The sequence below is a fragment of the Periplaneta americana genome, chromosome 13, assembly GCF_040183065.1.
Source record: "Periplaneta americana isolate PAMFEO1 chromosome 13, P.americana_PAMFEO1_priV1, whole genome shotgun sequence".
Classification (NCBI taxonomy): domain Eukaryota; kingdom Metazoa; phylum Arthropoda; class Insecta; order Blattodea; family Blattidae; genus Periplaneta; species Periplaneta americana.
The window spans coordinates 127,992,968-128,011,622 of record NC_091129.1 but is presented as its reverse complement, the minus strand read 5'-3'; the positions used below and the strand labels follow the sequence as shown (position 1 = coordinate 128,011,622).

Genomic DNA, 18,655 nt, shown 5'->3' with positions numbered 1-18,655 from the left:
TGTGCCACGTTACATCACTGATTGTACAACTTTTTTTTTTTTAATGGAGGCCACAGTCACTGGTATATCCTATATCTTATCTCAACATGCTCCAATTTTATTGTAATTAATGCCACAATTTAATGAAGATTCTAATGATTACCTGTACCAGCATGATGGAGAAACCTCCCCATCATCACTAGTAAGTTCGTGACTATGTCAATTGCGTGCTTTCAGAAGTTGGATAGGACAAGTAAGAAACATTGATAATGCTTTCATGAGGCTGCTGGCCTCACGCCCACATGCAGGAGCAGAGATGGACGATAATCCAACCAGAATGGAGGTATCGTGTGATTAGCACTATGATCCCCCCAGCCATTATAGCTGGCTTTCATAACTGAATTTCGCTACCTATTGTAGCTCCCCAAGTGCATCACAATGCTAGGTGGGCACTGGTCCCATATACTGGAGAGCTTAATGTGACTAAATCTATTGTTGTTATTGTTGTTAGGGCATGAAAACGATTCATTGAATCAGGTATGTACACTAGGACACCAGATCAGGGTCTAAAATGTATAACATTGGCTAGAGAAGACCAATCGTGCTCTTCGGCAGTGCAATGCTACTGCTCAGGACCATAGAAATGATCTGAGGGTGGCAACTGGTGCAAATGTCAGCAATGAGTCAATAAGAAACAGACTTAGAGAAGTAGGACTAAGATCATGAAGATTTCATAAAGTTCTGCAATTAATGTGTCTCAAGGGAGATCGACTAAGACTTATTCAGGAATCCAGAAAAGGTAGCTTCGTCACTGGTGCAAGTGCTGTTTACAGATGAATCTCTCTTTCATTTAACACAGTGTGATGGACGTCTGCATGTGTATCGTCACCATAGTGAGACTTGTACAGAAGCATTAGTTCAGGAAATGGACAGATTGGCAGTGGGTAAGTCATGGTGTGGGGTGTAGATAACCTAACGGACCTTGTGGTTATTAGAAACCGACTTAGTGCTGTCAGGTACATTGCTGAGATTGTACTAAATCATGTTACACTCACAGCAGTCGGAATGGGGCCCGTTTTGTTTTTCAGCAAGACAATGCAAGAATGCATACAGCAGAGTCCTCATGGCCACTCTACAGAAACTCCAAATTTGAACAATGGACTGATCTCCTATGAGTCCGCACATTAGTTTCATTGAGCATTTATGGGATAATGCTAGATAAACAAATCTGATACCATCCTATAGCCCTCAGGCACATGGAAGTCATGTCAGATACTGAAGTGTTTCCTTATGCGTAAATGTGAAATTAATGGAAGGAGTTTCCACTTTGGTTTTGAACAATGTGTTTAACATCTGCTTACAGCATCCATCATGTATTCAATTAGAAATAAACACGACGTACTTACTTACTTACTGGCTTTTAAGGAACCCGAAGATTCATTGCCGCCCTCACATAAGCCCGCCACCGGTCCCTATCCTGAGCTAGATTAATCCATTCTCTATCATCATATCCCACCTCCCTCAAATATTATCTTCCCATCTATGTCTCGGCCTCCCTAAAGGTCTTTTTCCCTAAAGCCTCCCAACTAACACTCTATATGCATTTCTGAATTCGCCCATACATGCCTGCCCATCTCAAACGTCTGGATTTAATGTTCCTAATTATGACAGGTGAAGAATACAATGCATGCAGTTCTGTGTTGTGCAACTTTCTCCATTCTCCTGTAACTTCATCCCTCTTAGCCCCAAATATTTTCCTAAACACCTTATTCTCAAACACCCTTAACCTATGTTCCTCTCTCAAAGTGAGAGTCCAAGTTTCACAACCATAAAGAACAACCGGTAATATAACTGTTTTATAAATTCTAACTTTCAGACTTTCTGACAGCAGATTGGATGATAAAAGCTTCTCAACTGAATAATAACAGGCATTTCCCATATTTATTCTGAGTTTAATTTCCTCCTGAATATCATTTATATTTGTTACTGTTGTTCCAAGATATTTTAACTTCTCCACCTCTTCAAAAGATAAATTTCCAATTTTTATATTTCCATTTCGTACAATATTCTCGTCACGAGACATAATCATATACTTTGTCTTTTCGGGATTTACTTCCAAACCTATCTCTTTACTTGCTTCCAGTAAAATTCCCGTGTTTTCCCTAATCTTTTGTGGATTTTCTCCTAACATATTCACGTCATCCACATAGACAAGCAGCTGATGTAACCGTTCAATTCCAAACCCCCTCTGTTATCTTGGACTTTCCTAATGGCATACTCTAGAGCAAAGTTAAAAAGTAAAGGTGATAGTGCATCTCCTTGCTTAGGCCCTAAGCCCACAGTGAATTGGAAATGCATCTGACAGAAACTGACCTATACGAACTCTGCTGTACATTTCACTGAGACACATTTTAATTAATCGAACTGGTTTCTTGGGAATACCAAATTCAATAAGAATATCATATAAAACTTCTCTCTTAACAGAGTCATATGCCTTTTTGAAATATAAACACGACGTACATTGTTGTTAAATGAAGGTTTGAATTTTCTGGGGGGGGGGGGGGATATATCACTCTAACCCCAACTAATGGAACGATACATATGTTCAAACTTGGGTTCCTCTAATTTTTTTGAGCAGTGTATCATTTGCTACAAAAAGCCTAGCCTACATAATTAACACACCATTAGCCAAACAGCTAGAGGTTCGGTTTTCCATACCCATAATCCAGGTTCTCTAGCAGATTCAACTCGATGGACAAAGAGAGTGCTTGGTGGGTTTACACAGAGTACTCCCATTTCCCTTACTAGCGTTCCACTACTGCTACATTAATCATCATCATCATCATCATCATCATCATCATAAGGTGCTATGTAGTTTGCCTCCCATGGTACACCAAGGTCAATGCCTATGGATTGCTAAAAGAACTACAGTTTCAGTACGCCACTCACAGATGCAGACGCTTAGATGAAAGATGGAAGTAAACAATACTCAAGCTTGAAAGTTTATAAGTCTATTTCGATGCAGAATAATGCTATACTTTGTTACCAGAACCCTGTCGTATGAATGAACCACAAATTAGTTCTGAACGATAACATCTCTACACCCGAAACACAAACAGCTTCTGTTTGTTTTGAAAAGATGTGAAATGTTTGCCTGTTTCTTTTGAACTTTTTGTAAACTACCGATAAAAAATGTTACACAAAATTTAAGTTACTTCTATACGTAAAATTGCAATACCTGTCTTGGACTTCTGAAAATAATAGTTAAATATCTTCAAAGTGAAACAATCTATGTAATGTGAAGAAAATAAATATTTACATATAACTTTTATTAAAATACGTAACTTGTTAAAAAATATAAATGCTGTTGCTGTTGGTCCAATGCCTAGGTACTTGATAATGAAGTTATTCACCATCTTGCACTCATATAGGTACTGTATGATGTAATCTTCTTGTAGCAATGCTGTACATCTTTTGATGTGGTTTCATGTTCATCTCTTCATTTGCATCACACAATACACAGGTGGATGTATGGGAAATTCCTATCCCATTATCAACTTGAACATTGCAACAGGAGATTTACGTGGCCCTTGGGGGATTATCTTGGAGTTTGTCAAAAGGTTTCATTATCTTCTCCATCCAAAATTTGTTTTTGGATGGATCTTAATTTACTTTCGATTGTTTTATAGAATAAAATGGAAGTCTGTTATTAGATGGTTGTAAAATTTCAGTGCTCTTTATAGCCAGAGAATCTACCATTTCATTTCCCTTTATATCACAATCAGAAGGAATCCACTGTAAACTAATTAGGTAACAGATCATTTTCTTACGATCCTGAATTTTATGTATATCCATACAGATTTATTTCTGAATAAGAGACTAATTTGGATTAAACTTTCAACAATTACCATATGTTGACCAAATAATACATGTGTTTCAAAATTATGGTAACACTTTCATATGACTATTATTAAGTAAATAGTATTAATGATACAATAATTTGGTGCATATAATTTGTTTAAGAAACTCACAAAGTTTTTATTGACACATAAACACTCAACATAAGAACCCCTTGTTACACAGCATATAGACACAAAAAATGATCACTCTCCTACAGCATGAATTTGTCTAAGTCCACTTCGGGTAGCACCTGGTTCACACGACTAGGGAAAGGATGCTTATTTTGCACCTAATTTACTCCTTGACTCTATCTTCGTTATAGATTGTTCATAACACTTCACGTGTAAACCTGAGCTCTCACAGAATCAAACGAAGTCTTCGAAGAGGACTTAGTGTATGGCAGTCAGTCATTTTTTTTGTGACTTAGTGTATGGCAGTCAGTCATTTTTTTTGTCAAAGACTTTACATCAATACAATAGTCAAAATCTTATCACTCTCTCCAATAAATCCCTCTTTATGGATGTAATCATAGCAATGATCCAACGTCTTACTTGTCCAAGGTCTTGGGATAGAGATGGCACATAAACTGCATCTTTTACATACCTCCAAAGCAAGAAGTCACAAGGTATGAAGTCTGATGACCTGGGAGGCTAAAGGCAATAATCCAGCTTAGTGACAGTAGCACATCCAATAAAACAATTGGATAATGGTCAATTCGGAAATGTCTACGAAATAACATTTGTATCATTGTTACTGAATTCGTTTTCAAAAGATGAAGAAAGCAAACGTTTTATATTGTGGAGTTGTCATTTTTAACAATGTCTCCCATAGCAACAGAAATAATACTTTTTCCAAAAAATTAGAACTTGAAACTTTGGAAGTTTGACTATCAAATGATGTGTACCATGTTAGCCTTTCATTAATACTTACTTAATAGTAAACATGAATGTGTTATCATAATTTTGAAACACAATGTATTTTACATGCACGGACACACATACACTTTATATAAATTTTGTAGTTATTTTATATTACTTCACATACTTCACTATCGTCACTACACAATAAACAGTAAACAAAAATGTAATACCTAGAATTGAACAGAAGCCAAATGCCTGCAAGTGTAATGATTCTGCCAGTTACAGTCCAGTCACATTCTTCAGTTAAATCCATCACTGATGTCACCTAACACGAAATGTCACTTCCATATGTTTACCATGTCATATGATAGGGCATTTCAAATTACAGTATCTAAAGTGATCCTGAGGTTGCAGAAGGACAGTGAAGTGCAATTTATCTATAACCTCTCCTATCTAAATTCCATCCACACCTTCACGTGGTACAACCCGTTTCTGAACAAACAAGGCTCTTGGGACCAAGTCATGGTGGTACAGCTGTTCCATCAGGATTGGAGGAAATGCTAATCCATTCAAAGGTCTGTCCAGAGCCTAAAGGCAGTAGCTTTTTCCTGCAATATCGGCCCAGTAAAGGCAAGCCTTTTCCTCTTAAGTGTTCATGCCACAAAAAAAAGTTTCCTTAACTTCTTCATGTTTACCTTTCAGCATCGTTTTTCTTACTTTCATTCCACCTCCACACTAGCTTGGACAGCACACCACTTTTCAATTTTTACTCGATTTTTCTTCCAGTCTCCAACTGTACTTTTCCCGACGCCTAACTCCAAAGCAATATTTTTTGCCATTGCCCCAGTGTCTAGTCATTTTATAGTGCGTAGTTTCTTCTCCATAGTCACTTTTAGTTTATCACCCATTTTGTAATGTTTAATAAAAAACAACAAAGCGCACCAAACAATAATTTACCAGGAATAGTGGCAAACGTACTTCGCACTTGTGGACATCGATACACAACTGACGAAGCAAAGAACAAGTAGCAGGGCGCGGAAATCAGCACTTTGTATGTTTCAACTTGTTTCATGCACACAGCACGGAGGAGGATTGCAGCTGAAGCCCACTTGCAACATCTTGGCAAAATACAGTTGTGCAATAAATTATTCCTAATTTTATCATGGAGAATTATTATTATTATTACTATTTTTTAAGTAGGTAGGCCGAATAGTACAGAGGCAGGATAGTCGAGAGTATATTGTACTTTCAAACCTTGTTCAACACTATCCGACCACCTAATGTTAGCCTGTCCAATTGTTCTTTTGCCATCCATCTTTGTTAAAATAACTTTATGACATGGTTCGACACTATCCAACCATCTAATGCAGCCCTGGGCACAACGAGAAAGTGAAATGGAATTCAGAAACCCCTGCCCACGTCCTTTTTGCTTACATAAACAAGCACACAGTAGCCACTGTGCATCAGTGATGAATTTCAGGTGACCAGCAAGAGCCGAAAGTAAAAGTCTTATACAATCTGTCACCAAGCAATACTTACTTCCTGTGTACTCGTCTCAGCTAGAGAAGTTGGAGTGGGGAGTTAAGGGGAAATCTGCAATGCTTCAATTGAGTTAACAGTGCCCAGACCTGATCTATTGTTAGGCTGTCCAACTGTTCTTTAGTCATCTATCTTTGTTAAAATAACTTTATGACATGGTTCGACACTATCCAATCATCTAATGTTAGGTTGTCCAATTGTTCTTTTGCCATCTATTTTTGTTAAAGTAACTTTATGGCATGAAAGCTATGTCCCAGCCACCAAATCCTTGAGGTATAGTCCCTACTATCTTATTACATAAGAAGGAAAAAGAATCAAAAGGAAAATTGTTATATTGTAATATCTGCAATAGGATATCAAGTAAGGTGCAATGAAAATGCTGATATTTCACGCATATATATTTTCAACTAAGTTGAGAAATTGACTTCTTAATCACCATAATAATTTACTTAAAGAAATGTTTTTTTTTTATATATATTTAGACCGCCTCCTTGCGAGAATGAACCATTAGGATATACAATCAGAGAACGACTCTGGCAGTTCTCATGCAGGAGGGACAGAGGAAGTAAGAGCGATGGAGGACCTTGAGCTGGCCTATCCCATTACAGGGATTTGTAAATGTCTTCATGGTAATGACTTGTTCTCTAAGTGGATGGAGTATAATAATCATGATATATGTAGTCAACATGGCATAAAGTCATTGCTTTGGACAACACAATACAGAGGACATACACTCGCAGCAAAATAAATAAGCTGCCAGAAATTAAACATGGGTATGAACAATTTGAAGCAACGAGCATTAAATACTTCAGCTGCAGGAGAGAACTCCTTAATATTATTTACAAACAAAATCATTCACACATTAAGGTACAAATGTATTTACATTCTTGGGTCTTAGAGGAGTCACAGATATAGTGAAGAAAAAAAATAGTGTGCCCACGAAAATTTCACACCCAAAACAAGGCTCGAAAGTTACTGTGAAGGTGAGGACTGGTGGAGAGATGCGGGCAGGAGGGATCACTCCGTTGAGGTGGAGATAGTTGGCAGCAGCACATATGTCTCATTTCCGTGAGTTTCCTTACCGATCACATAGAAAAAACGAGTTTTCGTAAGGAGAATCAGTGACAGATTAGTTTAGGCTTTTTCTATGCTTTGCATATATTCACAATTGAAGAGTCCACTGCAAGAATGATGAATGTCATTTGGAATGCATTTTGCAGGAAAAGCAATTGAAAGTTTGAAATGCTTAGCGCTCAAACTTAACTGTGATTTTCCGATCATTACTGGACAATGACTATCAGTGTTAATGCCATATAACTCTGTATGTACATTCTATATGTCTTAAGCTAAGCATTGACAGTCTTGGTTCATTTTCGACAAGAAAGTGACATCCATCATTCTTGCAGTGGACTCTTCAATTGTCTACGAATGTGCTCTTTCTTCCAATGCACACAAAAATTCTAACCTAACCTGATACTGATTCAACCTTAAGAAAACTCACCTTGGTCGAATCACTGACAGGTTAGGTTAGGTTAGTTTAGGCTGAAAAATAGCCTTTTCTCTGTGAATCAGTATGCAAACGCAAGGAAATGAGATGCATGTTTCCTCTCCCTGCTTTCTACGCCTTCCACCTCGCTTGAGCGATTCTGCCTGCATGCAAGCCGTCACTTTCACAGCAACTTTCGATGCATTTTTCGTGTGAAATTGGCGTCGGCACTCAATTTTTTTTTTCATATACGATACGTATGACTATAACCCAGGGATGTAAATACATCTGTACTTTATTGTGGTAATGTTATATTAAAACACATTCATGAATGCCACACTGCTTTTATAAGTGATATAAGAAACTGCGTACAGTATTATATTTCATTAACATCAGAATGGAATTTTAGCAACCAAATTGAACATTTTAGGTGCCAGAATAAACTTCTTCGTCGTAAAGCCAACATGTTACCTCGGAATTGTCCAGCCAAGTTAAATAGCTAGTATATTTGAGACATGCAATGCTCACATTCCCAGGAGACACGGAATGTTTACATTCCCATTTAAAATCTAGATTGCACTACCAGTTGAACAGACAAGCCTACAAGTTAATTTCCTATTTCATATTTAATACGAATAGCACGCGATTGTCATAGTAAACTTCCTAACAATTTATTTATTCTACATAGAGCTGAAATTTGAAAACATGTGCTCAATTCATACTGAATGTCCAGTAAGTTACCGTATACCTACATTCTGTAGGTGAGTATAAAATTAAGAAATTCACTATTGAAGTGTTCTTGCATTTCTTCTTTCTTTTCTACAAAATTACTTCATCGGCTGATATCCGTAAGTACCGTACATAAATATAATAAATCTAAACTACGATCATTTTCCGCTCACTTTTTCTAAGCGTTTCCATATTATGAATAATAATCAGAAAGCCTACATTCCAAAATAATCAGAAGGTTTTCAAATAGGCCTACCAATTTCATAAAAAACCAAAAGCAGAATGTGTTTTATAATCAATAAATATCGCCTTATAGGTACACACATCACAATTTAACAAGTTCAACAATGCATATTTAGGGAAATTAGTTACACGTACCAATAAGCAATGACAACCAATTAAACCTAGTAACAAATAGTCAAGTTTCTTAATTAACTTAAACTGTAGGCTCACTAATAAAATGATGTAGACATAACCCGCCTTACTACAATTCATGTAGGAGATTATTTATTAATTGACCTAAAAACAACAAAGTTCGAGAAATACACGAAATATATATTTCAAACCAAGTATTTTGGTACCGGTCTTCAATATTACTATGTTCAATATTCAAGCCTAAACTGTCATAGCCTACATCCATCCACTCTCCATATTAAGACATTTACAGTTATTTTGACAATCTCCCGCTAAACGCAGATCGTAACATTCATGTAATAAATGTTTACAAATTCAATAAAATATGTACGTAACACCAATATGAGAGGTATTTAGCCTACTGCAAGACAAGATACAAAGGACACATGACAGGTAGATGCATTACTTACGACTAGAATTTACAACAGTTTCTTCTTTGTGTTACTTAACCTTAATATTTATAGAAGCCACTTTTTTTAAAACTAAAACTGAATAAACATAACTTACTCAGAGCAGTTGCTTGTGAAAAACAGGCTGCCACCAAAACGAGTTGCACAGTCAAAACCGATGCTTGCCCCATGTTGATACGTTTCCTGGAACAGTGTATATTAAACTAACATCTCTATAAACGAAAAGGCAGTGATACACTGCTACTGTCCACCAGTGTGTCGGTTAAAATAACATATAAAGTATATTGAGTCATCGGTGACAGGAAAGATGATGATCTAATTTACCCTGAATTTCCCCGAGGCTAAGGAATGGACCTGACAACACCCACTAATATAACACACTGTTAATACTGTATGAACATCCTTTCTAAGATTCTTAAGCTCGATATACACTGCATTGTTCAGAAGTAATCAGCCCTACTACAGCTGCAGACCTTTTATAAATGAGATAAAATACAAATATAACAAGTGTTATTATACGATGCCAGTACGCAGGCTTGTTCAGTACATTGCCGCTAGTCGGGTGTAGTCCAATCGATCAATTGTATGTGATACCGCATTAACAAAAATACACGTAGGTTCTAGTAGTGGCAGAAATGTTATCATAAATATTTACCCAATACATAAGTTACAATATTAAAGAATACATTACCCCAATTAAGTCAATGACACTTAATATTTACCTATCGCATTTTATTCCGTACAATAGGAAAACCTCCAAGATATGTCACGTGATTACTACGTGGATCAATATAGCTACAATACTTACAAAAGAGAACACTTTACACAAGGGTGTTGGTTACAACTACTGTTCATTATTATTTTTGCTAAATATGTAGTAGCACTAATAATAGGAAGTATATTTTCATTTAAGAGGTTTTTACTAATTAGAGAAGAGTAAAATACACAATAGAGTTTTAATTCACTTTGCATAAGAGTAACACATTTGACGACATTGGTAAAGGTGGAGGCTACTCAATTTTCAATTTCGAATTTGTTTCTTTAATAAAATTTAAAAAATCGGAGAAATGTATTCCAAAGTGCTTTCCTTACAAATGTTTCATGCATATTAATTGTAAGTGGAACATGTATAATTAATCTCCAGAGAGGAACAAAACAGCTGTCAATGTAGGCCTAATATCTTTAACTACAAACTGACTTCCTGCGTCTTTCATCTGGTTTCTGGGTCGTCTAGGTCTTATGTCTTCCAACAATGATTAGTAGTTGCTGCACGCACACAATGCCAATAATATCCATTGCTCTTCAGTCTCATTTCCTTTGTGTTCTTTTGATTCATACCATAAAGGATCTTGGAATTATGACTGTGAAATATGACTAACTCAGATAATGTAACCCACACACACGTCTTCTATCTGGCGTCTAACTTCCTTTAAATTAATTTATTTTTTCTTTTTTTACTTTTAAAATTTAAAGTATTAAGCAAAAGCTCTGGTTAATGTTGGTTGAACATTTAACACACAAATATGTGAAATGTTGAATGAACACGACGTTAGGTTGTAGGACTGAATTAAGCATTAGGGGGCCAGGTATTAAGTTCATGTTTTATTTTTAAGGGAGAAGCAAGCCTTCGGGTCCCTCCTCCGTACAAGAGAGAGAAGAAAAAAAGGAGAAGCAATAAATACGGCAGCATAGAGAGTTGCATAGGCCTATATTATATTGACTTCGAACGATGACGGAAAAATCACATTTAATTCTGATATAGGCCCATGTTCAGTTTAATGTGTTGCTAATAAAGGGTTGTTTTGTTAATGAGTGATACAAAATGAGCTAAAATTAACACCGCATAAGCTTAAATGTTCACTTATATGAACTAAAGTAAATTAACTTCAGACTTTCGGAGGTCATTGTCTCCCTATGCCAACCCGCATTTCCGCTTATCCATTGGTCCGCGAACCATGAAGTGCTTGTTTGCTGAGTTAAAATAAACCGTGTAGTACAAATGACATCTAATTATACTTTCACGCAACAAGTAAAATAATCACTATTTCACTTATAACGGATATACTTTATTGAGAGTAGTAGTTGTTCATAGTATTGCGTTCTGCTGAGTAGTTTATTGACCGGTCTCACCACAGTCTAGTACATATAGTCACGAAGTTTGAGGTGATTTTAATCATTTCTCGCGATTAGCAACTGAGAGTACTAGGAACAATAGACTGTGCGATAGTAGCGATCCTAGTGGCTAGTAACTAAAGTTCAACTGTCATTGGATACGTATTCGTGACTATGTATGTATGTATGTATGTATGTATGTATGTATGTATGCAATTATTATTATTTTTTTTAAGTTATTATACTGCTTTAAGATGGATGAAAATTTAATGAAATAGATAATGACTCTAAGCATTTATACAACGACTTATAACTGATTTTGAGAAGAATATTACAACAAATCAATGGTTGTAGGTGATAAGCAGAAATTTTGAATTTCTTTAAAGTAACTGAATTGTAAAAAAATATATATTATTATAAATACACAAAATTCTAATAGTCCCCTGAAAGAGAGGATCCTTATTTTCAAAAAGTGCGAGAAACGTTGCTGTAAAACATTGTCTTAAAGTGCTGAGTGGCCGATATCAAATGACATCATGGCTTTCGATTATGGAGGATAACCTCATATCACATAACAGCCTTAAATTACAAAATCTGCAGTAGTATCTTTTTTTTAATCGGTTATTTAATGGCGCTACAAGGTTATTTAGCGTCTGCGGAATTTTTGATGACACTAATATGGTGTTTGGCGAGATAGGCCTACCAAAGTCCAAAGATTCCCCATTCATTCATTTATAGTTTCTGCCCATGGGCAGGTCTATCACTGCAAACCCAGCATTCTACAATCTTCCCTATTTTCCGCCTTCCTCTTAGTCTCCGCATACAATCCATATAATATATTAATGTCGTCTATCATCTGATATCTTCTTCTGCCCCGAACTTTTTTCCCGTACAGCATTCCTTTCAGTGCATCTTCAGTAGACAGTTTCTTCTCAGCCAGTGATCCAGCAATTTCTTTCTTTCTTTCTTTCTTTCTTTCTTTCTTTCTTTCTTTCTTTCTGATCAGTTTCAGCATTATTCTTTCTTCACCCACTCTTTCTTGCACAGCTTCATTTCTTATTCTATTATACAAGTTTAATTCTTCTCCATAGGCCTGTCCATATTTCAAATGCTTCCAGTCGTTTCTCTTCACTTTGTCGTAGGTCTAATGTCCATGTTTCTGCCTCATGCAATGCCACACTTCATACTAAGCGCTTCACTAGTCTCTTCCTTACTTCTTTTTCCAAAGGTACGTAAAATATGCTCCTTCTTCTATTAAAAGCTTCCTTTGTCATTGCTATGCTCCTTTTTACTCCCTGGCAGCAGCTCATGTGACTACTTATAACACACCCCAAGTGATTCCACATGGCTCATGTATTTTTTTAGTTGGTTATTTAATGACGTTGTATCAACTACTGGGTTATTTAGCGTCAATGGGATTTGTGATAGCGAGATAGTATTCGGTGAGATGAGGCCGATGATTCGCCATAGATTATCTGACATTAGCCTTACGGTTGGGGAAAACCTCGGAAAAAACCCAACCAGAAATCGAACCCACGCCTGAGCGTCTCAGCAGACCAAACTGCGCTGGTGGCTCCCATGAAATTATCTGACATTCATCATACAGTTGGGGAAAGCCTAGGGAAAAACCAAACTAGATAATTAGCCCATACGGGATTCGAACTCACGTCCAAGTACAGCCTCGGAGCGCGAGTCGCAAGCTACGCGGATGGCTCAGGTACTTTCTCTTTGCATGTCTACAAGTGTAGTGGCGCTGTGAATGTGGCAATTCTGGTGGTGTAATATTATTACACTAGAACACGACAGGAATTTCGAGACCTTTTTCTTCACTACCCAAAAAAAAAAAAAAAAAAAAAAAAAAAAAAAAAAAAAAAAAAAAAAAAAAAAAACAAGCAATTACGTTGTTAATAAACGTGGGTCGGACTTCAAATATTGTGTAGGCGTTTGTTCTGATGTTGCTTCCATAGCGGAAGAATGCTATTCGGGAGTTGCTACCCAGATGAAGACAGTGTGTAAGAATATTCGTCCTGGTAAGACTGTAGTGGTTATGTCGCAGGACCGGCGAAACGGGGAAAGTCGATTACTTTACAGGATCCTTTTCCTATAAGTTATTTTAAACAGTTGCATAATATTACGTAGACTTCCAATACCGAACAGCAAATATTTTCAGGAAAGAGTCTAACACCCCAGCCACTAGCCTTTACAGAGAAGCCAGCAGATACGGGGGGGGGGGGAATCTAAATGAGACATACAGTAAGTGACATAACGATGTGAAAGCAGAATTCTCTACATTCGGAATTTGTTGCATCGTGAGATAATTTGATGAGATGATCACAAACAAAACTAATTGTCGCGGGATACGGACTTGATTTGCAATAGTTGGTCAGATCTGTATTTGATTGATATCTTTATCATCGTCAATGATCACACAGTGATGTCCCATGAGTTTTCGTCACTAGAAAAATTATTGTGGAGCTGCAAAAAAAAAAAAAATCGAGTTTGAGATTTTCGCGGAAAAACACTTTTTCAACATCAGTGACACTGAAAAAAATTATTTTGTCCATCCTGTTTGTCTGTATATCTGCCCGTACGTGTACAACGATTTTCTTTATAGTCAGTGTCTGAGTAAATTTATCTGGAAGTATGTACATATAATAGAACGATTTGAATTAAAAATGAATGGCACTTCATTTGAAATCAACACAAAAAAGAATTATCTCAAAATCTGCTCAAATGATTTTTTGTTTATTTTGTTTCTTGCGATAAACAAATAAATAATATAAGCTGGGCAGTAATTCCCCCAAACCCCTATGTTTTAGAGAAATTAATTATTGTAAAATTATTTATTTTTTTTGCGAATATTCTAATATCAACAGTCTCCAGGCCGAGAAAGGTAAGCCTTAATCCCAATCTTAGTGAAGAGCGACTCATTGTTACAGGGTTAGCAACCCTTGTCATTATTTATCAGATAAAAGTGACAGAAGTACAGCAAAGTCTACCGAAAATACAGAATGATTTAAAAGTCCGGCAACATAGACAAACTCAGTTATTAGTGCAGACAGTGAGAAATGGAAAAAGGGGAAAATTGTCGGCTATATCTAGTTTTAAATCAAACGTGCTTTACAATATGGAATGCACCGTTGAAATTGTACACTAGTACAACGAGAACGAAAAATGTCCTGTTGTTTCTTCCTTTTTACGTTATAACAATCACCATAGTGTACTCGGTAAACAACGAAATTATGACGATAATTAGCAGTGTTCCCAATATAAGTTCAGGGAAAACCGCCAGGCAAGAATGAAGTTCCTTTGAATTCTTATGTTATCAAACTAAAAAAATGTTTCTTTGCACTGTGAGAAGATAAATAATCGCTAATCTCTGCATGTCGACTATTTTACTCCGTTAAATAATACGTATCTAAAATCCGTTAGAACTAGCAGAAAAGTCACTAATTTGGCAGCACTGGGATTGTAGGGTGTGTCGTACTTGTGTACAGCTTCAACGGTGTATTCTGCGTTGAAAATGCAAGCACATTAGATTGAAAACTACATATTTCCAACAACTTTAATCTCTGTACATTTTTCTCTACCTGCACTAATAACGGAGTTTGTGTCACGAGACTTTTGAATCACCCTATATATTTTAATGTGCATGTCACTTTTAAATACCGCTTTTCATAAATAGAAAAATATTAGACATTATTATTTACCATATAGTCTACAAATAGTTACTTTATGTAAATAGGTGAAAAAGTCATTATATAGACTTAGTCTATATCCAATATACTCCGAGAACAGTGGTTGGCATATTTCTTGACTCGCTAGTCAAACCCTTAATACACAAGCAGGGCGTAGGGGTAAGGTATGATCTCCCTCCCCTCAGCCATCACTTGTTCATTCAAAGTTAAGCAGTTTGGATATCCTCCCTTCCTCACTTCCCCTTTGCTATGCATTGGGGGCTGCATTTTATGTGACGTAATCTTTGTCGACCACTGCCGTAAAGAATGCCTTGTGTAGGCAATTCAGAAATTGAAGTTTTATTTAGCTATGGAACTAGTGGTAGCGAGATTAGTATTTGGCGAGATGAGGCCCAGTATTCGCCATAGACTACCCGTTATTGGCCTTATATTTGGGAAAACTTCGGAAAAAACTCAACCAGTAATCAGCTCAGCGGAAATCGAACTCACTCCCAAGCGCAACTCCGGATCAGCTGCAAACGCGCTACCGCTTGAGCTACGCCGGTGGCCTGAAGTTCTTAATTTTAATTTGTGTATACATAAACAGTAAACATACAGTTTTCTGACAAATGGAAAGTCTTTCACTGCAAACTCAACATTCTCCAATCTTTCCTATTTTCTGCCTTCCTCTTAGTCTCCGCATATGATTATTGATTAATATATTTTAATATTGTCTATCATCTATCTTCTTCCACTCCGAACTCTTTTCTGTTCACCATTTCTTCCAGTACACCTTCAGTAGGCAGTTCCTTCTCAGCCAGTGACCCAACCACTTCATTCATTCATTCATTCATTCATTCATTCATTCATTCATTCATTCATTCATTCGTTCGTTCGTTCATTCATTCATTCGTTCATTCGTTCGTTCATTACTTTATTTATTTATTTATTTTATTTATTTATTATGAATGAATGAATGAATGAATTAATTAATTAAGGAAGGAAGGAGAATTGTTGCAATGACATCACCAATAGTTTCAAATTCAGATTTACTTAATACAACAAAAATTGTGTGAAAAATAGAGATTCAAATGTGCTTTGTAGGGAAATATAGGGCCTATGTTTATTAGCTGAGGATCAACAGGAGCTGCGGTATGCAAACAAACCTAGAGATTATGACTGGGGCAAACTTGTCTGCCTGGCTTTAAGAGGGTCGGGCTCATAATTGATCCACTATCTTAGGCTTACGTTGGCCCATTGTGCACTCTATATGCGATCATTGTTCCAGTCCGACAGATGGTCTATTAGGTGATATTCGTGATTCAATGCTGACAGTATGTTGTCCTCAACTCTGACAAAGCCAGACCCCCATCCTCAGACGAATATGTGATAAACTGAAAAACCTCAGAATCCGGAACTCCAAGTCCTTCCTGTAGCAGCATCGGAAATCCCTATTACTATCCTCAAGACCTCACCCAAGTCTATTTTTAACTATTGCAGAAGACATGAAATGAGGGGGTTGTGGAATGAAAGGACGGAAGTACCAAGAGAAAAACACTTTGCAACGTCTGCATTGTCAACCACGATCAGGCCAGGGTCGCTACAGACGATGCGGGCAAACTAGGCATGAAGCTCATTAACTACATGTATTAGCCTTAGGGTTGCCAACTTTTTTAAAAGAAAATACGAGAGACTAAGGATTCGACAAAATTTCACATAGAAAATTTATTGGCAAATCATTAAGTTCGGTTACTAAGAAACAACTTTATACTTTGGCAGCTAGACTTAAATTAAGAGCATTTTGAGACAAATTTTGTTTCGCGTAATAGTTGAAGTCGACTGCAGTTTACAGTTCTGATTTGATTAGATGTGTCGTGCTCCTGTTTCGAACATCTGTCCAATTACTGTCTATCAGAAGAAACACTCTTTATGTACGAGCATTACTACTTGGTATGCTTAGAACAAAACTAACCAGTTTTTCCAAATTTATAACATTAACATGATTTGATTTTAAATGGATGAGCACTAAAACCCATTTCTGGCAAGCATTACCTTCTACAAAGACTACACATTTTAATGCATCTCTTAAAAAAAAAAAAAAACAAACAAAATTAATTCATTATATAAATCACCATCATGCACGGCAAAATCAACTTTTTAGAACAAAGATGGTCCACACCTGTGGAGTAAAGGCTAGCGCGTCTGGCCGCGAAGTCAGGTGGCCTGGGTTCGATTCCCGATCGGGGCAAGTTACCTGGTTGAGGTTTTTACCGGGGTTTGCCTCAACCCAATATGAGCAAATGCTGGATCACTTACGGTGCTGGACCCTGGACTCATTTCACCAGCATTATCACCTTCATTTCATTCAGACGCTAAATAACCTAAGCTGTTGACAAAGCGTCGTAAAATAACCTACAAAAAAAAAGAACAAAGATTTTTACATTATGCATAAATAAGGGAGCAAAATGCTGGAAGAGAAGAAAAATACGGAGCCGGGAGACTTAAAAATTAAGGGCAAATACGGAAGATCTCGGGAAATACGGGAGGGTTGGCAACACTAATTAGACTACTCAATCAAAGACGTTTAAGAAGACTCAATGCATATGACGCATCTGATTCAGACTCTCCTAACATTGATGAGAGTAAGATTTTAAATACAGCGCGTAACACGGAAACTGAAAAAGTATCGATGCAAAACTTTCTCGAAATTTGAAACTTAATACTCCTTTCAAATAAGTATTAGGCTACAAGAGAATGGACGAATCAGTTTTAAAACGGTCTGTAAGGAAAACACTACACCCAGTTTTCTGGTGTACTATAATTCAAGCCAGGGAAATTTAGACGTTAATGTCTCCACATATTTTTAAACTTAATACTTGGATAACTACCTTAGGTTGGTTATTTGGGATTTTATATTGCACCTGCGATAAGTAATTTGGTCCAGGACACTTTGCCAATGCTTTTGTTGTACTATTTTCACTTTCATCACTTAACTTATTTAAGTTTGTTTCATTATCACACACATAATTACAATATATATCCTACTCCAATCCAATTTGCATTTCATCTTGTTAGTGTAGAGTCTACACTGTTACGTGTTGGGCCCACATCAGTATTACAATACTCATAATTACAATATATATCGTACTTTAATCCAATTTGCATTTCACCTTGTTAGTGTAGAAGAGTCTACACTGTTACGTGTTGGGTTCACGTCAGTATTTAGTTTCCACTGTTTTTCTTTAGAACGAGAGTGAATCGATGAAACCTATTCTTTTACTTGTGTAAGAAAACATCATTATAACATTTATTTACACTTTTCCATTCATAAATTTGCATTATCGTTCTAAAAACGCATATTCTCGCAGAATGTCACAACCCACTAACATTAGAATACTGAATTCTCACTACTATCTTATTTTACTACTGGGGAATCATTACGGTCAAGCATTCCGATCTTGTAGATCAGTGGTCGTCAGCACTCGCTGAAATGTGCAAAGGGTAAGCGGAGCCGTCCCGTGTGCCCCGTCGTGCAGCAGGAAGAGGTAG

At 36.7% G+C, this 18,655-nt stretch overlaps 1 protein-coding gene across 4 annotated transcripts in view; it reads right to left on the bottom strand.

The window, feature by feature from the left end:
- Positions 1 to 10,130, bottom strand: part of Nrg (Neuroglian) — a 75,479-nt gene extending 65,349 nt beyond the window's left edge. For 3 of the 4 annotated variants that reach the window (XM_069844192.1, XM_069844193.1, XM_069844190.1), the window contains exons 1-2: positions 10,040 to 10,130; positions 9,415 to 9,500 (exon numbers count right to left, since the gene is read on the bottom strand). In XM_069844192.1, the coding sequence (XP_069700293.1) occupies positions 9,415 to 9,487 (73 nt within the window). In that variant the 5' untranslated portion in view covers positions 9,488 to 9,500; positions 10,040 to 10,130. Of the gene's footprint in view, positions 1 to 9,414; positions 9,501 to 9,641; positions 9,855 to 10,039 lie in introns of those variants that run through there. The other variant, XM_069844191.1, reaches the window with a different exon arrangement.
- Between the last annotated feature and the right edge of the window lie 8,525 nt (positions 10,131 to 18,655).